General features: G+C 46.3%; 2 protein-coding genes across 3 annotated transcripts in view; one reads left to right on the top strand and one right to left on the bottom strand.

Annotated features, from left to right (window-relative positions):
* Positions 1 to 2,678, top strand: part of Nrg2 (neuregulin 2) — a 186,682-nt gene extending 184,004 nt beyond the window's left edge. The window contains exon 13 of the mRNA XM_033765593.1: positions 2,639 to 2,678. Within this exon, the coding sequence (XP_033621484.1) occupies positions 2,639 to 2,678 (40 nt within the window). The remainder of the gene's footprint in view (positions 1 to 2,638) is intronic.
* A 3,327-nt stretch (positions 2,679 to 6,005) lies between these two features.
* Positions 6,006 to 17,423, bottom strand: part of Psd2 (pleckstrin and Sec7 domain containing 2) — a 30,791-nt gene continuing 19,373 nt past the window's right edge. Inside the window, exons 7-14 of one of the 2 annotated variants that reach the window (XM_033767206.1) lie at positions 14,961 to 15,050; positions 14,009 to 14,052; positions 13,057 to 13,247; positions 12,819 to 12,889; positions 12,298 to 12,455; positions 11,362 to 11,506; positions 9,398 to 9,541; positions 6,006 to 6,366 (exon numbers count right to left, since the gene is read on the bottom strand). In XM_033767206.1, coding sequence (XP_033623097.1) covers positions 6,163 to 6,366; positions 9,398 to 9,541; positions 11,362 to 11,506; positions 12,298 to 12,455; positions 12,819 to 12,889; positions 13,057 to 13,247; positions 14,009 to 14,052; positions 14,961 to 15,050 — 1,047 coding nt within the window. In that variant the 3' untranslated portion in view covers positions 6,006 to 6,162. Of the gene's footprint in view, positions 6,367 to 9,397; positions 9,542 to 11,361; positions 11,507 to 12,297; positions 12,456 to 12,818; positions 12,890 to 13,056; positions 13,248 to 14,008; positions 14,053 to 14,960; positions 15,052 to 17,423 lie in introns of both variants that reach the window. The other variant, XM_033767208.1, reaches the window with a different exon arrangement.

Consider the following 17,423-nt stretch of genomic DNA (forward strand, 5'->3'; position numbering starts at 1 on the left):
CGCGCGCCCCACGGTCTGGACCGAGACCAGAGACCACCGACTGGAGAGAGCAAGGAGGGCGAAAAAGAAATAAAAATATTTTTATTTTCTATAAAAGGAAAAAAGTATAACAAAATGTTTTATTTTCATTTTAGCAAAAATTGTCTTATAATACTAGCTAACGGCAAAGACGTTTTTATAGGGAAACTATTTATATGTAACATCCTGATTTACAGCTTCAGAAAAAAAAAACAAAAAAAAAAGAGAGATGGGCCAATTTTTTGACTCTTTAATAGAAACCTATATTGTGGTGCCTTTTGCTGTACGCTACTCTGGGGCTCCTGGAGAGAAGTCTGGGTTTCGTGGAGTTGGGTTGGGGATGGATCCCGAGTTGGTTGGGGGTGAGAGAGCTGGGAAAGAAGAGGCTGCAGCGGGGGAGGGTCTGGTAGGGCGGTGAGCAAGAAACTGAAGTCAAAAGTAGCTTCGCCCCGGGCCTGATCTGGAGTCTGGGGGGTGGGGGCTGGGAGGAGAGGGCAGGATCCTAAGCTTAGAGCTGGAATTGGTGTCAGGTGACTTACAGAGAGAGACACAAGACCCAGCGACAGCAACCTGAATGGGGAGGGATCCTCCCCGCTCTTCACAGCTGCTAAAAGAGAACGGAGAGGTTCCCTCAACCGCTGCGAGCTCAGGGAGGGGGCCGCTCTGCCTGGGGCCCAAGGTTCACGGCTCCTCCTCCACTTTGGCCTCCAGGACGCCCTCTGTCCTCTGCAGCACCTTTGTTTACAGGTCGTCTTTTCTATTTTATGCCTGCATGTCCTTTGCATTTCAGATTCTTTAGATTGGATGCATGGTCACGCTGGGACCGAGAAGAGCCACTCCACAGTGTATTCTGTTCCCCTTTTAGCAATAACACCATTTCCTTCTCACAGCCAGCCCCACCCCACCTGTGACTTCCATTCCCTCTCCAGTCTTGCCCTCCCCAACCTTCAAAACTGGATCCAATGCTAATTTGTCAAAATAAACAAATTAATTAAAAGGCAATTGTTTTTTAAAAATTCCCAAACAGAAACAAATGGGAACCCTGCCCTGAAATGTCGGAACACCTGACTGTTGACACTTGAACATTTTTATATTATAAATAAAATCAGAAATACCTGCTGTTTGACTGTGTGTGCCTACCCACCAGGAAAGGAGGGAGGACAGATGAGGACTGTGGTGAGGGGAATGGATGTTGCAGCGAAGGCAGAAGAGGGCAGGGCAATCTGGGAGGAAGTGTCCCTCTCTCCAGTCTCCCTGGCCCCAGCTCCCAAGACAGGCTCCAACCTTCCTCCCTTTCCCAAAAACATTTACAGGGTGTCCCCCTGGCTGCTAGGGAAACTGGCCAAGAGACTGACGCAAATTGCTCTGCTTCAAACTCAACCTTAGAACTCGGGCCTAGTTCCTGCCTCGAGGCCAAGGGGCTGGACTGAGGCAATAGTTTCCGGACCTCAGTAGGTGAGGAGGGAAGGGTTGTAGGGCTGGCACTGAGCAAAATGACTCTTGGGGTCTCGGCACATCACTGGCAAAGTCCATACATGCTAGGCACCATAATGGGTACCCTCACTGCCAGGGGGACCACAGTAACTGCAGCTGAAAAGCCCACCGGATATTGCTTTTTTTCCAACTTTATATCTCTTTGGAGGCAGGGCCTGTCTAAACCCGCAGCCCCTGATGAAGAGTACATGATTCCAGGTATGAAGACAGCAGATGAAGGTCCAGGCTTATCCCCTCATTGACTAATTTATTAAACCAGTGCCCAGCCCCAGGAACCAGTAGGTTCCAGTCAGAACATGAGAAAGTCTCTCCTAAGAGCTGTGGCTGTGTGGGTGGATAGATGTGTGCACACACATGCACACCTGTGATTGCCCAAGTGTTTAGTCAAGAGACCCACAGGAAGAACAGAGGTTCAAGGTTGAGGGAGCCAAGACACCAGTAGGGCCTGAGTTTGTTCCAGTGCCAGCTCTTCTCCATCACTAGTTGTGTGATCTTCCTAGGCTGAGGTTTCCTCCATGTGAATGATGATACAAACACCTACCTCAAAGGGTTGCTGTGGATATTACAGTAAGACTGCTCCTGGGAAATGTCTAGTAAGTGGCTACTTCAGCGACAGTGTTGACAGTGTCCTATGCCTTGTATCTTTGAATCACACAGAGTGGCAAACACTGGATGAGAGGCAGGAGATGGAGAAAAATAAAGGAAGGCCTTTGTCATTGTATTCATTGAGGAGACACTGGAAAAATACCTTTTGCAAAGGGATGAAGGAAAATAATGAACTAAATCCTCCACAAACCTGAAAATCATTGCCCTCTCGCAAGTCCCATCCAAAAGTCTCATCCAGGCCCTCCTGCTCTGAGTTTGCTTTAAAATTTTCTGAGAGCCAGTACTTCTTTGTGACCACTGACCTCTATGCGGTCCCAGATTAACTCCCTATGACCTCTTGGTAAACCCACTGACTTTATCCTGACCCACTTTAGCATCCTCATTTAATCCTTTGGGGACTCTGAGTTGTTGCCTTCTAGTTTTCAGTGAGAAACCAGCTCCATGACTCCAACTCACCAACCGCAATGTGGTCCCCAGTTAATTCAGAATGACCTCTTGCTGACCTCATTGACCTTTACAGGACTCCATTTGATATCTTCATTATCTCCCCTGGATACTAGGATACCTGTCATCATACTTGGCCAAGAATCAAAGGCCACAATCTAATAACATTCCTACGCGCTTCTCTATCATGTCATCTACCCATGTTTCACAGGAATGCCTGGGACCTGAGGGCATGCTGACCAGAGGCCCCTCCCCACTCTGCCTCTCAAGTGTATGCCTTGGGGGACCTTTAACATGGCCTTTCAGAAAGTGCTACACTCCTGTTACACAAGTTCCCTTCCACCGCCCTGTATCCTGGTACACTTAGGATATTTGGATGGTTCCAGAGTAAGTTTGCTTCCCTAGTCTCTATATTCTTTTTCCCCTCCTCTGGGTCACTTCTGAAGTCTCACCTCAGCCCTTCCCAGCATCCCAAATAGTAAATACCTGTCACTTTTCCCATTAGATTGGACCCCAAGAGGACAGGGAGCTGGTTGGACTTTTTCATCATCACACTGTCTCCAGCACGGTAGGCAACAAGCATTTGACCCTCACGGAAGCCCAGGGTGAAAGCACAAAAGGGTGAGCTGTCACACAAATCATAAACCCGCAGCCGCTACACAGGTCCACCAGGTGGCGCAAACCACTTATTGTATTTCACCAGGGCCTGGCTTTGGATAGTCCTAGAAAATGAGCAATTAGGGGCAGAAGTTGTAGGGGAAACACGATGGTCCCTCACAATACAGGAAAAAAAATTTGAACTTTGATTTAGATTTATTTTCATCTCATCTTTTTTAAATTTCTATTTTTGTGTATGTTTTATATGTACATAGTATTTTAGTACAGTAGTACATGTATATAATTTACAAATAAATAATTGTACAATTAAGGAGGCTAACTAAAAATTTCTTTACTGATGCGAGGCACAACTAGTGCTCAGAGAAGCACATCTGTTTGAAGCCGGCAGAGCTCACACTCTGCTGTTAGCACTCACCCTCATGAAGTAGTGGGCAGTGGGACATGGACTGAAAATCAAAGGACCTTGGAGGCAGTGTGGAGAAATAGAGCAAGCTTTTTTATGTTGCCATATTGCCTTTTCAATTCCATTTAAATGAACATTGACTTCCCTTGAGCAAAATGAAAGGACCAGATGGTTTTGTTATAAAATACTTCTGCTCATCCAAGTTAAATAATCTGGATTTAAATCACTACATCTCTCCACCTAGTCACATGTCCCTGCATCAAATGTGAGTGAGCTTGTAAATGTTAGGTACTTAGTTGCGAGGTTGGCTTATCTTATTAACTAAATGTTACCACAGAGGTCAAACTGCTGGCCAAACTACAGAAATCTGCTTAATCATTAGGAAGATTGGCTCATCACAGCCACACTGAGTGTGCCTTCATCCCATCCACTTGTTGATCTGAGAAATGTAGCTTTAATTTGTGGTGGGAATGTAGTAAATGCCTCTATTCTTTCCAGATATATCCTTAGCTAAGCCTTGTTTATTCCCTAGGAAAATGAAAGAAAGATCAACAATCAGCAACTTGCCATTCCACCTTCTCCTAAGACCAAGAATTAACGGCTTCCAGAACCCTCCTCCATCACACATCTTGGGGCTGTTGACAGGTGGCGCTCTGCAAGGTGGAGTGTCTTTTATTCCTGTGCAGTTGGTCTGTATAAGAGGCCACCTCTGGAGCTCAGAGACCTGGCAGCACCAACATAAAGACTTAAATACAAACAGAACCATGGTCCTACCCCATTCATCCCCAGGAAACCCATACAGAGGGGATGGACATACATGTTTTGTCTGTTTAGTTCAAAACCATCTACTGGAACAACAGTTGCAAGTCACAGGTCAGCCGGAAGGGGAAAGGCGGGTGGTCAGCACTCTCTCCATCTTCCCTCCTGGAGTGTGAGGGCCACCAAGGGCCACATGGCAGTCCTTCTGGCAGACACACAGAGCTCCAAAATTGGCTTTCCTTCATCTAATTTCATCCTCTAACTGAAGGTAGCAGCTCCAAAACCATCTTTAAAAGGGCTCCTTCTCTATATATAATTTATATATATTTACATATGTACACGTTTATGTCTATATAAAAATGGAGGCAGTAGTGGCCTCGATGGATGGGAGGTGAGGTGGGCACACACGTGAGCGGAGTCAACTTGGCACTGAGGCAGCCCACATCCTGGGTTATTGTAATGTGAGGAAGGAGAACTGTGCCAGCTTGCAGAGGTGGCTGGGAGGAAGAGGAAAGGACAGTGCTGGTGGTCCACAGACCTGTGGCTGGTCAATTCAGAGGACAGAGGAGGAGAAAGGAGCAAGGGGTCCAGCTGAGCCCCAAAGTCCAGGCCCACCCTCACAAACATGGGATGAGGGAGGAGCTCAGACAGAAGAGGGGCCTGGGGAAGTGGCAGCCCTCCCAGTCTGTCCAGTGAGAAGGTGCTAGAGCATTCATCCCCTGGCCCACAAAGTGAGGCCTTGTGTCAGGCAGGCAATGAGGGCTGGGGAGAGTCGTGGCCAGAGATGGCGCAGGATGAAAGAAGCCCAACACCATGAGTAGCATCTCCATCTCCTTGGCCCACAGGGCTCTCCACACCCCTCTGGTTGCCTGTCAACTGCCTGGAACTTGGTCCAAGCAGCCACTGGCCAGAATTGTGCTCACTGACCCCTCTGGGGGCATTTGCCTGCACATTCACACTGGAGTATCAGGCTCAGTGGCTTTGCTGCCAGTCACAAGCCCATGGCCCTGGCTGAGGGCAGGGCTCGAGTGTGTCTTCCGGAGGGAAGGATCATCCCCTTCTAGAGTTGACAGTCGAGCCTCAATCCGTTCCAGATCATCTGAGCCCACTTTGATTTTCACAGCCAGAAGATGGACGTAGGTCTCATAACGGCTTTTCTGGGGAAAGGGCAGAAAAGGGCCAAAAACAAGATCAAAAGACATATAACAAAACTGGAAAAATTATTTGTATCTTGTATAACCAAAGACTAATCTTAATATACAGAGAGTTCTCACAGATCAATAAAAATAAAATAAACTGTTCATAAAAATAAGCAAGGAATAGGCAGAGAAATTTCACTTCCAATTTTGAAAAATGCAAATGATTGTCAATGTTTTTCTTTTTTTGGCTGTGACACCAAAAGCACAAGCCACAAAAATAAAAATAGACAAACAGTACTGCATTCTTGTGATCTTAATATACAGAGAGTTCTCACAGATCAATAAAAATAAAATAAACTGTTCATAAAAATAAGCAAGGAATAGGCAGAGAAATTTCACTTCCAATTTTGAAAAATGCAAATGATTGTCAATGTTTTTCTTTTTTTGGCTGTGACACCAAAAGCACAAGCCACAAAAATAAAAATAGACAAACAGTACTGCATTCTTGTGTTGTGTTTCAGGATGAAAGAAGCCCAACACCATGAGTAGCATCTCCATCTCCTTGGCCCACAGGGCTCTCCACACCCCTCTGGTTGCCTGTCAACTGCCTGGAACTTGGTCCAAGCAGCCACTGGCCAGAATTGTGCTCACTGACCCCTCTGGGGGCATTTGCCTGCACATTCACACTGGAGTATCAGGCTCAGTGGCTTTGCTGCCAGTCACAAGCCCATGGCCCTGGCTGAGGGCAGGGCTCGAGTGTGTCTTCCGGAGGGAAGGATCATCCCCTTCTAGAGTTGACAGTCGAGCCTCAATCCGTTCCAGATCATCTGAGCCCACTTTGATTTTCACAGCCAGAAGATGGACGTAGGTCTCATAACGGCTTTTCTGGGGAAAGGGCAGAAAAGGGCCAAAAACAAGATCAAAAGACATATAACAAAACTGGAAAAATTATTTGTATCTTGTATAACCAAAGACTAATCTTAATATACAGAGAGTTCTCACAGATCAATAAAAATAAAATAAACTGTTCATAAAAATAAGCAAGGAATAGGCAGAGAAATTTCACTTCCAATTTTGAAAAATGCAAATGATTGTCAATGTTTTTCTTTTTTTGGCTGTGACACCAAAAGCACAAGCCACAAAAATAAAAATAGACAAACAGTACTGCATTCTTGTGGCTTGTGTCTAGATGTCTCCCAAAGAATGCAGTACTATTTGTCTATTTTTATTTTTGTGGCTTGTGCTTTTGTTGCTTTGCTACTTTCTGCCTGCCATGAACTATTTTCTTGTCAATGCCCCTCTGCCATGTGCCACTCTGCCTTGGAGCCAGCCAACTGTGGACTGAAACCTCTACAAACTGTGAGCCAAACAAACCTTTCCTCCCCTAATTTGTGGGTATTGGGTAGTTTATTTCAGCAATGAGAAAAGGAAGACATGCATCAAAACATAAAACTTCTATACATTGAAGGATATAACCAACAGAGTTAAACAGCAACCTATAGAATGGGTGAAAATATTTTAAAATTACTTATTTGGTAAGGGGTTTACACCCCAAATATATCAAGAGTACCTACAATTTAACACCAAAAAAAAAACCCAATTTAGAAAGGAGCAAATGACAGGAACAGACTTTCTTTAAAGAGGATATACAAGGGACAACAAATGCACACAAATATGTTCATCACTAACCACTAAGAAGGCGTAAATCAAAAGCACAGAGATATCATTCCATGCCTGTTATGCTGACAACAAAAAAACAACACAGAGAAGTGTTGGTGAGGTGAAGAATTTGGAACCCCTATACACTGCTGGTAAGAATGTAAAATTGTGCAGCTGCTATGAAATCAGTGATGGTTTCTGAAAAAGTTAAAAATAGAAATACATTCTGATCTAACAATACCACTTCTGGCTATATATCCAAAAGCAATGAAAGCAGCATCTTGAGGGATACTTGTACACTCATGTTTATTATAGCATGAGTCACAGTAGCTAAATGATGGAGCAACGCAAATGTCCATCGACTGATGAATGGAAAAACAAAATGATGATATGCATGTGATGGGATATTATTTATCATGCTAACTAATAAAGGAAGCAAATTCTAAAGCATGCTAAAACATAGATGAACCTTAGCATTATACTAAATTACATAAGCTAATCACAAAAAGACAAGTTCTGCATGATTCCACATATATAAGGAATAAGGAGCACTCAACATCGTAAAAAAACACTGGGTACAGTGGAACACAGCTGTAATACCAGCTACTCATGAGGCTGAGGCAGAAAGGTCCCAAGATGGAAGACAACCTGAGGAAATTAGCAAGACTCACTTTCAAAAAAAGACTAGGAATATAGCTCAGTGGCAAAGCAAGCACAAGGTCCTGGATTCGATCCCCAGTACCACCAAAACAAAAATCATAGAAGTAGACATTAGATGGCTAGCTGTCGGGGGCTAAGAGAAGGGCCACAGTTTAATGGGTACAGAATTTCAGTTTGAGAAGATAAAAAACCTAAATTAAAATAGTAATGACACTGATTATTAAACCTGTCAGATTAACAAAGATAAAACATTGGACAATGCCAAATGTTGGTGAGGCTATGGGGAAATAACTATTAATAAACTATTAAGGGGGTTATTAATTGGTATTAACATTGAGAGATTTAGTGGTATCTGAGGGTCTCGCCTCAACTTCGGAGCCTCACCACAACCAGGAGAACCAGGAGTCCTGAAGGACCAGAGACTAAGAGTCAGGGACTCTTCTCTCCCCCAGCTCTGCCAGCCACAGCAGTGAGAACTTTCTTGCTTCACCTCCTCGCACCCCTGCATCAAGCCAGGTGAGACTGAGAGGACTGCACTGAAGCTACAATCACCTACATTAGGGTCCTGGCTCCCTCATTTCTTAGCTGTGTCACTTTTAAGTACTCTGACCTCTCTGAGCTTCAGTTTCCCCACCTATAAAATGGAGGTAACAACACAGTCCTTTTCATAGAGTTGGTTCCAGGGTGAAATCAGTCAGTGAAAGGAAAGGAGAATCAGGCCTAGCATTTAGCAAAAAGATCAGTCTCTGATCTCTTTTGCCATCACTATGTTTACACGGCAGAGAGTAGATGTGAGCAGACTTCAAAATGCTACCAAGCATTCTGTTTTTCAAAAGGTCAGGGTCTACCTTGGGAACTCTCCTCTGCCCCACACCTCAACAGAAAGTCAATGTGGAATCTACAGACTGAGATTGGTGATGTTCTGCACCTCCTGCTCTGAGAACCGCCTGGCTCAGTCTCAGCCTTTCTGTTTGTCTGACTGCCCCGTCTGCAGGGCAATCCAAAATGGACAAGTGCTTCTGGCTTCCTTTCTCCAGCCTGGCCCCACATCCTTCACCTGACAAAGGTGATGCCTGGTCAGCCTCATCCGCAGAGCATGGTGAGGCGGAATCGTGGGTAGACAGCGACAGTATGGAAAGCAGGGAGATGAAGTTGCTCTGCTGCTAAACATGAGCAGGAGGAAAATTAGGCCAGTGAGGGAGGCTGTCCAGTGGCCAGGCCTTGAGAGTTTTGTGGGTTAATTGTAAAATCTTCTAAAGGAGCTGAGCTTGCCCTTTATGGGAGGTGAAGGTAGTTCTAGAAAGTGCCTGGAAGTTGGTATTATTTCTGCTGGAGGGCCCTAGTGTTCTTGGAGAGACCCAAATGGAGGTGCCAATTGTTTGATCACCATTGGGCAGCTGAGCTGTGTAAAACTGGCCCACAAAAAGTCATGGTTCATCATTACATTACCCCTGCCTCCGGAGAGCACCCACAGTAGGGAACTCCCTAACTAGGAGCCCCTGGCTGTGGAAGGTGGTGGGAGGAGCGGGGTAGGGGAAACCGGCCTCATCCTCTGGTCCCAACTTCAACCCTCGTGATGCACCCACTGGAGGCCCACCTCAAACATGAGATAGTGCTCCTTCAGCCGGTACTCCTCTGCCTCTTTGGACTTGAGGCCCCTCTCCACTGCATGACACCTGTGCTCGGCCAGCTCTGCAGTCACCTGCCTCAACTTATTCTCATGAGACCGCAGCTGCTCCTCCTGCAAAGACAAACCCTGGACTGTAAGGCCCAACTCTTGCAGTGGTGGGGCTGGGTCTAACCCCATACCACGAGGAGCTGCTTCACAAAGGGAAATGGAGGCTGCCCAGTGTTCCCAGACCCGCGGAGGTAAAGCCAGGCTCTGGATCCAGTGGAGAGCTCCTCCAAGCTTCTTCCCTCCCCCCACCTTCCTCCTTCCTCCCCTTGCTCTCAGGGGCATCCACTGTCTTCAGTGACCCAGCAGCCTTGGGAGTGGACAACTCTTACACTTACATATATGCACTGCATTCCACAGGCACCCTCGACTCACTGGAACTCCCACATGTACACAAACACACTGGGTCAAGCATCAGCCTGACCCAATTACCCGTGGTTGCATAGGACACATACATTCTCTCACATTCAGCCTCAGCCGCACATGACAGTCACAGCTCCAGGATCGCACCCAAAGATAAGCTATGACAGACGAGTACACACGCATCCCACCCACTACAGTACATACAGCCAGGCCCCTTGGTGCAGTGTGCACATGTGAATGTGTGTGGACACGTGTGTGTGTATGTACTCATGTGTGCATGTGTGCTTCAGTGGTGTGTGCATGCACGTAGAATAGGTATGCTCTCTGTGAATGTGTACACAGGTGATCTGGGCAGATATGAGGCCTCCAGAGCTCCATGGAAAGAAAAGGGCCCAAAGGGAAGGGAACCAATGGCTGACAAACAGGAAGTGTGGTGCCTTCCCAGCCCTCTGCCTCTCAAGTTCCACCCCACCATTTATTCTTTCCTCTCCAAAAATACCCTGAAACCCTGCAGTATCGATGCGATGGGTTTTTTGGAGGGTTACAAATCAAATATCTAAGGATATATGAGAACATCAAAACAGTATTTTTAGACATTGTTTTTAAAAAACAAAAAATGACAAATGCTATCAAGGATGCAGAGGAAAAAAAAACCTTATATACTGTTAGTAGGGATGTAAATTAGTACAGGCATAATGGAAAACAGTTCCCCGAAAAGCAAAAACTAAAACTACTAGCCATCCCACTCCTAGGTTTATAGCTGAAGCAAATGAAGTCAGCATGCCCAAGAGATATCTGCATCCCATGATTACTGTGGCACCATTCACAAAAGCCAAGATAGGGAATCAGTCTAGGTGCCCATCAACAGATGAATGGATAAAGAAAATAATGGTGTTAAATACAAACCGTGGAGAATTATTCAGCCATAATGAAGAATGAAATTTTGCCACATTAAGTGATATAGGCTAGACACAGAAAGGCAAGCATCTCATGTCCCCACTAATTTGTAGAAGCTGAAAGAGGGTTCCCTAGGGAAGAGGGTTGGGGGGGACAATGTAGGAAGAATGGGTGAGGGTGGAGAAGAGACGGACATGATCAATGTATGATATGTGCATGTATGGAAATATCAGTGAGTCTCATTAATTTTTAGAGTTAATGTGTTGATAATACTTTTAAAATATATAAAAAAGAGCACTGGACCAAGAGCAGCCAAGTCTCACCTATTCCTAGCTCCCTGCGACACACACAACCTCTCACATTTATGCCTCGATGCAAACAACCACCACAGGGATGTGCCCCAGAGTCCAGCACAGAATAGATGGCCCCTGTGTGACGTGTGGCCTCAGTCTCCCCACCTGTAAGTGGGAATGAGGCACACGGAATAGGGGAGAAGATCTGCCCTTTCCTGGTGTCCTTCAGTCCAAGATCAGGTTCTTTCTAAAGAAAGAACTGGGGTGGTGCTGTCAAATGGGGGCTGAGGGCAGCAGCCCGGGTGCTGGAATCATGAACCCAGGAACCTGTACCTGGCAAAGACGAGTGGCACAAGAGGGAAGCAGGGGCCGACAGAACTTCTTCATGGAGCTGACAGCAGCTGGGAAGGCTGGGGCTGAAAAGATGGTAGCCACCAGGTTGATCCTCAGGATCCAGGACAGCATTTCTTCCTTGCTCCTGGAGACAGGAGAGCGGGGAGGATGCCAACTTCTGACAATAGGACTTCCTGCCCTCTCAGATGTCCAGTACCCAGTGTTAGTGCTGGCACAGAAAGGGCACTCATACCTTTACATAGATGGGGAAAGGGGGGCAGGGTGGAACCAGTGGGTGCATGGACCTAGACAGAGCTGATGGCCCTGGAGACGATGAGCTCAAAGGGTGACAGGACAATGGGGAAGTGGTGGTCCCCAAGGCCCTCCTGTCTTACCCCTGCTGCCTGCCTAGGCCTTACCCTCTGATCCCCAGCCTCACCTACCCATCTCCCCGCTTTTAAGCTCATCTGACACCTAAAAACACAATTTCAAGTCACAGAGGTATGAAGCACAATGAAGTGAAAGACAGCTGTTACAGGTCAACTGTAGGCAGACTCTCTCCTGCTGGACCACACAGTTAAAGTCAAGTATAATTTGTTGAGTCCATTGTCCCGATCCCTCAGGGATGTTGGCAGCCCTGACAGGGCTGGTGAAGGTACAGTTGCTGAGCCCCACCTCAAAGTTTCTGATGTTGGTAGGTCAAGGGCGGGACCAGCAAGATTGCATTTCTAACCAGTTTCCACTGCGTGCTGAGAGTCCACACTTTGGAGGACCGAAAGCAGCTGTGGGCCTGTGTCAAGTGGACACACTGGCTCTGTGGCTGCTGTGTATGGGAAGCTGAGGTGTGGACCTCGACCACCAGGAGAGGGCTGTGTGTTCGGTCCATGCTGCAAGGCCTGAGCCTAGTGGGAACAAAGGGTTCAGATTCCTACTTACGGGGCCTGGAAGAGGAAGACCCTCCAGTCAGCAGTCTTCAGCTTGAGCACATTGGACTTCTTGCTGTAGTCAGAGGCCCTGGTGGCCAGAGCATGATGCACCCGAATGGCATTCTTCAGGTCACCCTCTGACAGAGCCTTGTCAGGCCTGTACTCATCCTGAGGAATGGGGGCTCTGTCACTGCCAGGCCCTAGTTTATGACCCCACATATTCCACTCCTTCTCACTTCTCCCCCTTGTCATTCCATCTCCTGATCCCCCAGAGTCACTCTAGGTGACCTTCTTCTGTACTCGTCTGTCCTAGGGACATGACACTGGGTATCCAGAGTCACTGGGCATTTCAGAGACCCCTCCCAAAATCTGCAAAGCCCTGAGTGAGCCTGGGTCAGGGCCCTGATAAAGGAAGGACCCAGACCACCCTGCCTAAAGTTCAGGTCCTGCCCAGAAGCTCTTGAGTGGCACAAGGCAAAGGCTGGATGGGACTAAGCTGGTCCTTCCTGGGAAGGACTCGGGCAGTCTCACCTTCTGCAGGTACAGGATGGTCCCCTTGAGCACCGCGTAGAATTTCTTCCAGCCACGCCTCCCACGGGGTGCTGGGGAGGGGGGCACAGGTAGTGCAGCCACAAACACCCACTCCAGGGTCTCCTACCTACCTCCCCCTGCATGTCCACCTGCATGTGCATCCCCAAAGGTGCAGCCGAGGGGTGGGCCCCTAAGCCAACATCCCTCCCCGGACCCCCTTCCCCAGCCTGATACCCACTCCTCTTGCCATCCATGTCAGCATGAGTCTTCCGAGTCAGCACACCATGCTTGTAGGTGGTAGCACTGAAAGCCTGAGGGACGTCCAGGAAGGGGTTGCCGCCATCGAGGATCCGTGTCACCTTCTTTGTGCCTGTCCCAAACTTGTCATCCACCAGCTCAGACAGGGATTTCCTCAGCTCATCCTCATCACTGGGAAGGTACCAGGCTTGAGCACTACCTCCAGGGAGCCCTCATCCCCACATCACCATGACCTCTCTCAACCACCCTGTAGCCAGTGTGGGCAGACTGATGCTGCTGCACAGACCACATCATGCTGGCAGAGGGCAGGTGAGCCCATAAAGTTTGGGCTCACCATGAAAGCTCTTCCAAAGGAACTGAGGCCCCTAATCCTCTACATGGATCCAAAGCCACAGGCTTCTGTGGGAAGCAGATCAGGGAGAGGTTCCTCTGAAGTGTCTCATAGCTTCTCTGACAAGCAAGGTCTCCACCCCTTTCTCCCTATGTCTGAGCACCTCCAGATCTCACTGACCACATAGGGAAAGTTAACTGACAGCTGCCCTCCCTACTTCCAAGACCAGTCATCATCTAAACATAGTCATATTCTCAGGGTTGTAGGAGAACTGTGCCTCCTGCCTACCTACCTCCCAAAGGGGAAAGCACTGTCACTGTTGGGGACTTGGCAATATCCTCAGTACAGAAAAACAACTATGGATATCATGGAACTAAATTCATAGCTTGAAAGCAATGTAAACAGCATACACTGTTTAACAAGAATAGACCCAAAAAAGGAACTCAAAGATATGTGTTACCCAGCTGTACAGGGGCCATCAGGGGCCTGGATTTGGGAGAGTTCAGCACCATGGAGAGTGGTCTACATGACTAATCAGTACCCCAGCTACTCCCTCTCCCAGTTCGGTCTCCCTGAACCTGTGCTCATGAGCACTACTCACATAGCCCATTCCAGCTTTTCATTCTTGATGGAGCTGTAAAGGGTCTGGAAGAGAGGAAAAGAGAGGAGTTCAAGTAAAGAGTCAAAGAAACCCCCATCTACTCCAGCAAAGTGGGTGCAGTGGGGGAGCACCTTTTAAGCTAATGGGCAGAGGTGTTTGATTCATACTTTGGGTGGATGGGTAGTATTTAGTGGTGCAATAATTTACTGTCTGTCCCTCCAGGAAACAATAAGCTTCAGAAGATCAGGAGTTGACTATCGTGTTCACCACTGAATTTCCAGTGCATAATCTAGAACTCAACATGGAGTAAATGTTCAGCAGGATGGATGAATGGATGGGTGGATTAGCAGACAGAGATGGGAAGATGGGTGAGTACACAGATGCATAGGGAAATGGATAGGTAAGGGTAGGTACACAGGTGAGTGGGTGGTGTATGAGACAATGTTGGGAGTGAAGGTGCAAGGTGTAAATGGTGGGTAAAATACTGGGTATGCAGGAAGGTGAGTGACTGAGTGCTCCCCAAAACAAACTTTTTCTTCCTGCAAGATAGAGAAATTACTAGGCTGGAAAGATCAGAGGTCTACTCCAGGCTTAAGCCTCAAAAGAAAATTGATTCATTTAATTCCTGGTGATGTTGTAGGAATGAGTGGGCTTCTCCCCATTGTGCCAGTGATGATGGTTGTGGTGAAGGTACTGTAGTGGTAAAGGAGATGGTGATATGGCTATTGGTGAAGTGGTGATTATTTACTGTGACAACAACGTTAATAATTGCAGCATTAAAAACAAATCTCACAGAACAATTGAGCTGGATGGTCTCTAACTCTTTCCCAAAGTTCTGGTGGCCCTGCCCCTGGTTTTAAGGGCCTGGAATGCCAAGATTTAGTGGGACAGAGACTTCGCTCCACCCATCCAGTGCACACCTATGGACACATGGACCCTAAGCCAGTAATACCTTCAGGAGGTCTTTGGAAAAGTCTTGGCCATCATTCAGCTGGTCCAGATTGGCAATGAACTGCTGGCAGGACATCTTCTTGCCAATGTTCTATTATGGAGAAATGGTTCTGCCTGAGAGTAGGGAAGGAAGCTGGTGTGGTCCTCACAGCCAGCCCTTCCAAGCCAGAAAGAATAAGACAGCATCCAGGGCAGTAATGAAAATAAAACTGCCTGGATTCCTTTGTCTCCAAGAGTTTACAAAACTTTTTTCACATTCAAGTTTCTCTTTGATCCTCAAGCATCATGAAAGGTGGGTTCTCTTCAAACTCAGATGAAGGACTCAGGTGTGAATGAAGTATGACAACTGACATTTGGGAGGTGCCTACCATGTTCCAGGTTTGTACTTGACATGCATTATCTTATTTCCTTCTCCTCACAGAGGAAGGAAGCTGGGGGCAGGAAGGTTGGAGCAACGTGCCCATGATCACACAGCAAGACAGTGAAAGGGCCAAGTGTGTCCGACATCAAAGCCCATGCTCTCACCGCTCCTCCACAGTAACTCCCTCAAGGTTACTCAGCACCAGGACTTGAACCCAGGCTTCTCAGCTGCCTATCAGAAGCTCTGTGTATTCCATCACAACCACCTCATGCTCTCACCTGCACAGAGCAGCAGCAAGACCTCCAAAAGGTAGGTGAAGTAAGGGCGAGTTTGGTCTTATGAAAGTCAAAAGTCAATTTCCACCAACACAAATAGGTGCCCCATGCTGAGCCGGGCTGATACAAAGAGAACCAAGCAGATGGCTTCACTCCTGGAAGCACAAAGAGCCGGGAATGTACCCCAAGTTCTGCCTGTGGTAGCTACTGAGTAGTAGAGGGGTTTGAGCCCTCTAAACCCACACCTGATGCCCACACTTTCTGACTCTGCTTAGAGCATCCACATTTGAGGAAGCACTGGGCAGTGCTTGATCTTTGTGGGGTTTTTGTGGATTGGGTTTGCTAAAAGCAATGTCTCCTCAGATTTACCTACAGAATCCTAGTACCCCAAGAGATGGGAATAGGAATTCTTGCAAAAAAGAATATAATAATCAGATAAATTTATTTACATGCTTCAGAGTCTTTAACATGCTTGTGATTGGCAGGATTCCCCAGGGAGAGAAGTCCAAGTACATTTACCCAAATTTGTTGATGTTGGCACCATTTTAGCAAAGTGAATTTATTAACATCATGTGAAACATTCATAGGCCACAGAAATAATTTGAAAAACAATAATGTAAGGCTTTCCATGCTGACAATAATAATTTTCTACACTGTCTCTGAAGAGTTAAGGAGAAAAAAATCCTCTCTGTGCCTTGACACAAGTTTGTTTCACATATGTACAGTATATGTTTTTACATGTACATAACTGTATCTGCATACAAATAAATCTTCATAGAAATCCATCTGTAAAGAATACAAAAGCAATATTGATAATATTGTCTATGGATTATACACACTCTAACCATTTCCCAGCCATTAGTCAGGATTGCAAAATTAAGAAAATGACTGGCAAGATTTCCAGTCCTGATAATGACAAATTATCTTGCAGCAGAGGAACCTTTCTAGTAGAAAAAGTGTGAGTTGATATATTAATAAAACATCTGTGTGAAGACACTGGAGAAATACAAAAGCGGTGAGGACTTCAAGGCTAAAGATCCTGCCAAGAAGGGAACATGAAGAGTGATCTCAACAAGGAGCAGTTTTCCCCCTTGAAACACTTACCAAGTCACAAGAGCGGCCCAAAGGCTGAGCAGCCAGATTGTCTCATAGGACTGGAGAATGAAAACTGGACCCACTGAGAACAAGAGGCTTTGGGGAACACCCCAGTCATACTGCAACAAAAAAACTGAAGAAAGGAAATATAAAGAGAGTTCTTCAGGCAGAAGGAAGATTATTCCAGATGGGGACACGGAGAAGCAGAAAGGGTTGAAAAGCAACAGCAAGAGTGGGTAACTCTGAACACTGATGGTGTAGAGAAATGATAAAGTTTCCTGGGGATAAAATATTCATAGATATAATACTTAAAAGCATGATAACAATAATATATAAGTCATATGTCCGTAGAGCTGTATATAAGCAGTAAATGGAATTAAAAATATCAGGAAGTAGTAAAAGTATTTCAGTGAGTCAAAGGTGCATATTGCAAACCACAGACAGAATTCTAAAAGAATGCACAGCTAACAGAAGGGAACAGAATTCTCAAAACCCTTAATCCAAAAGTTGGCAAGAAAAGAGAGAAAAAAGGAATATGGAACAGATAAGCTGAAGAGAAAACTGTGTTCTCTTGTATTTAAACTAAAATATATCATAACTCATAAAATAGTCAAATTAAAAAATAATATCAGTCCTGGGGTTTTTTATATGTGATATGATACAAGGGCCAGGGATTTAGCTCAGTGGTGCCACCACCTGCTTCACAAGTTCAAGGTCCTGAGTTTGATCCCTG

The sequence above is a fragment of the Fukomys damarensis genome, unplaced genomic scaffold (genome assembly GCF_012274545.1).
Source record: "Fukomys damarensis isolate Sample0158 unplaced genomic scaffold, DMR_v1.0_HiC HiC_scaffold_3, whole genome shotgun sequence".
Classification (NCBI taxonomy): Eukaryota; Metazoa; Chordata; class Mammalia; order Rodentia; family Bathyergidae; genus Fukomys; species Fukomys damarensis.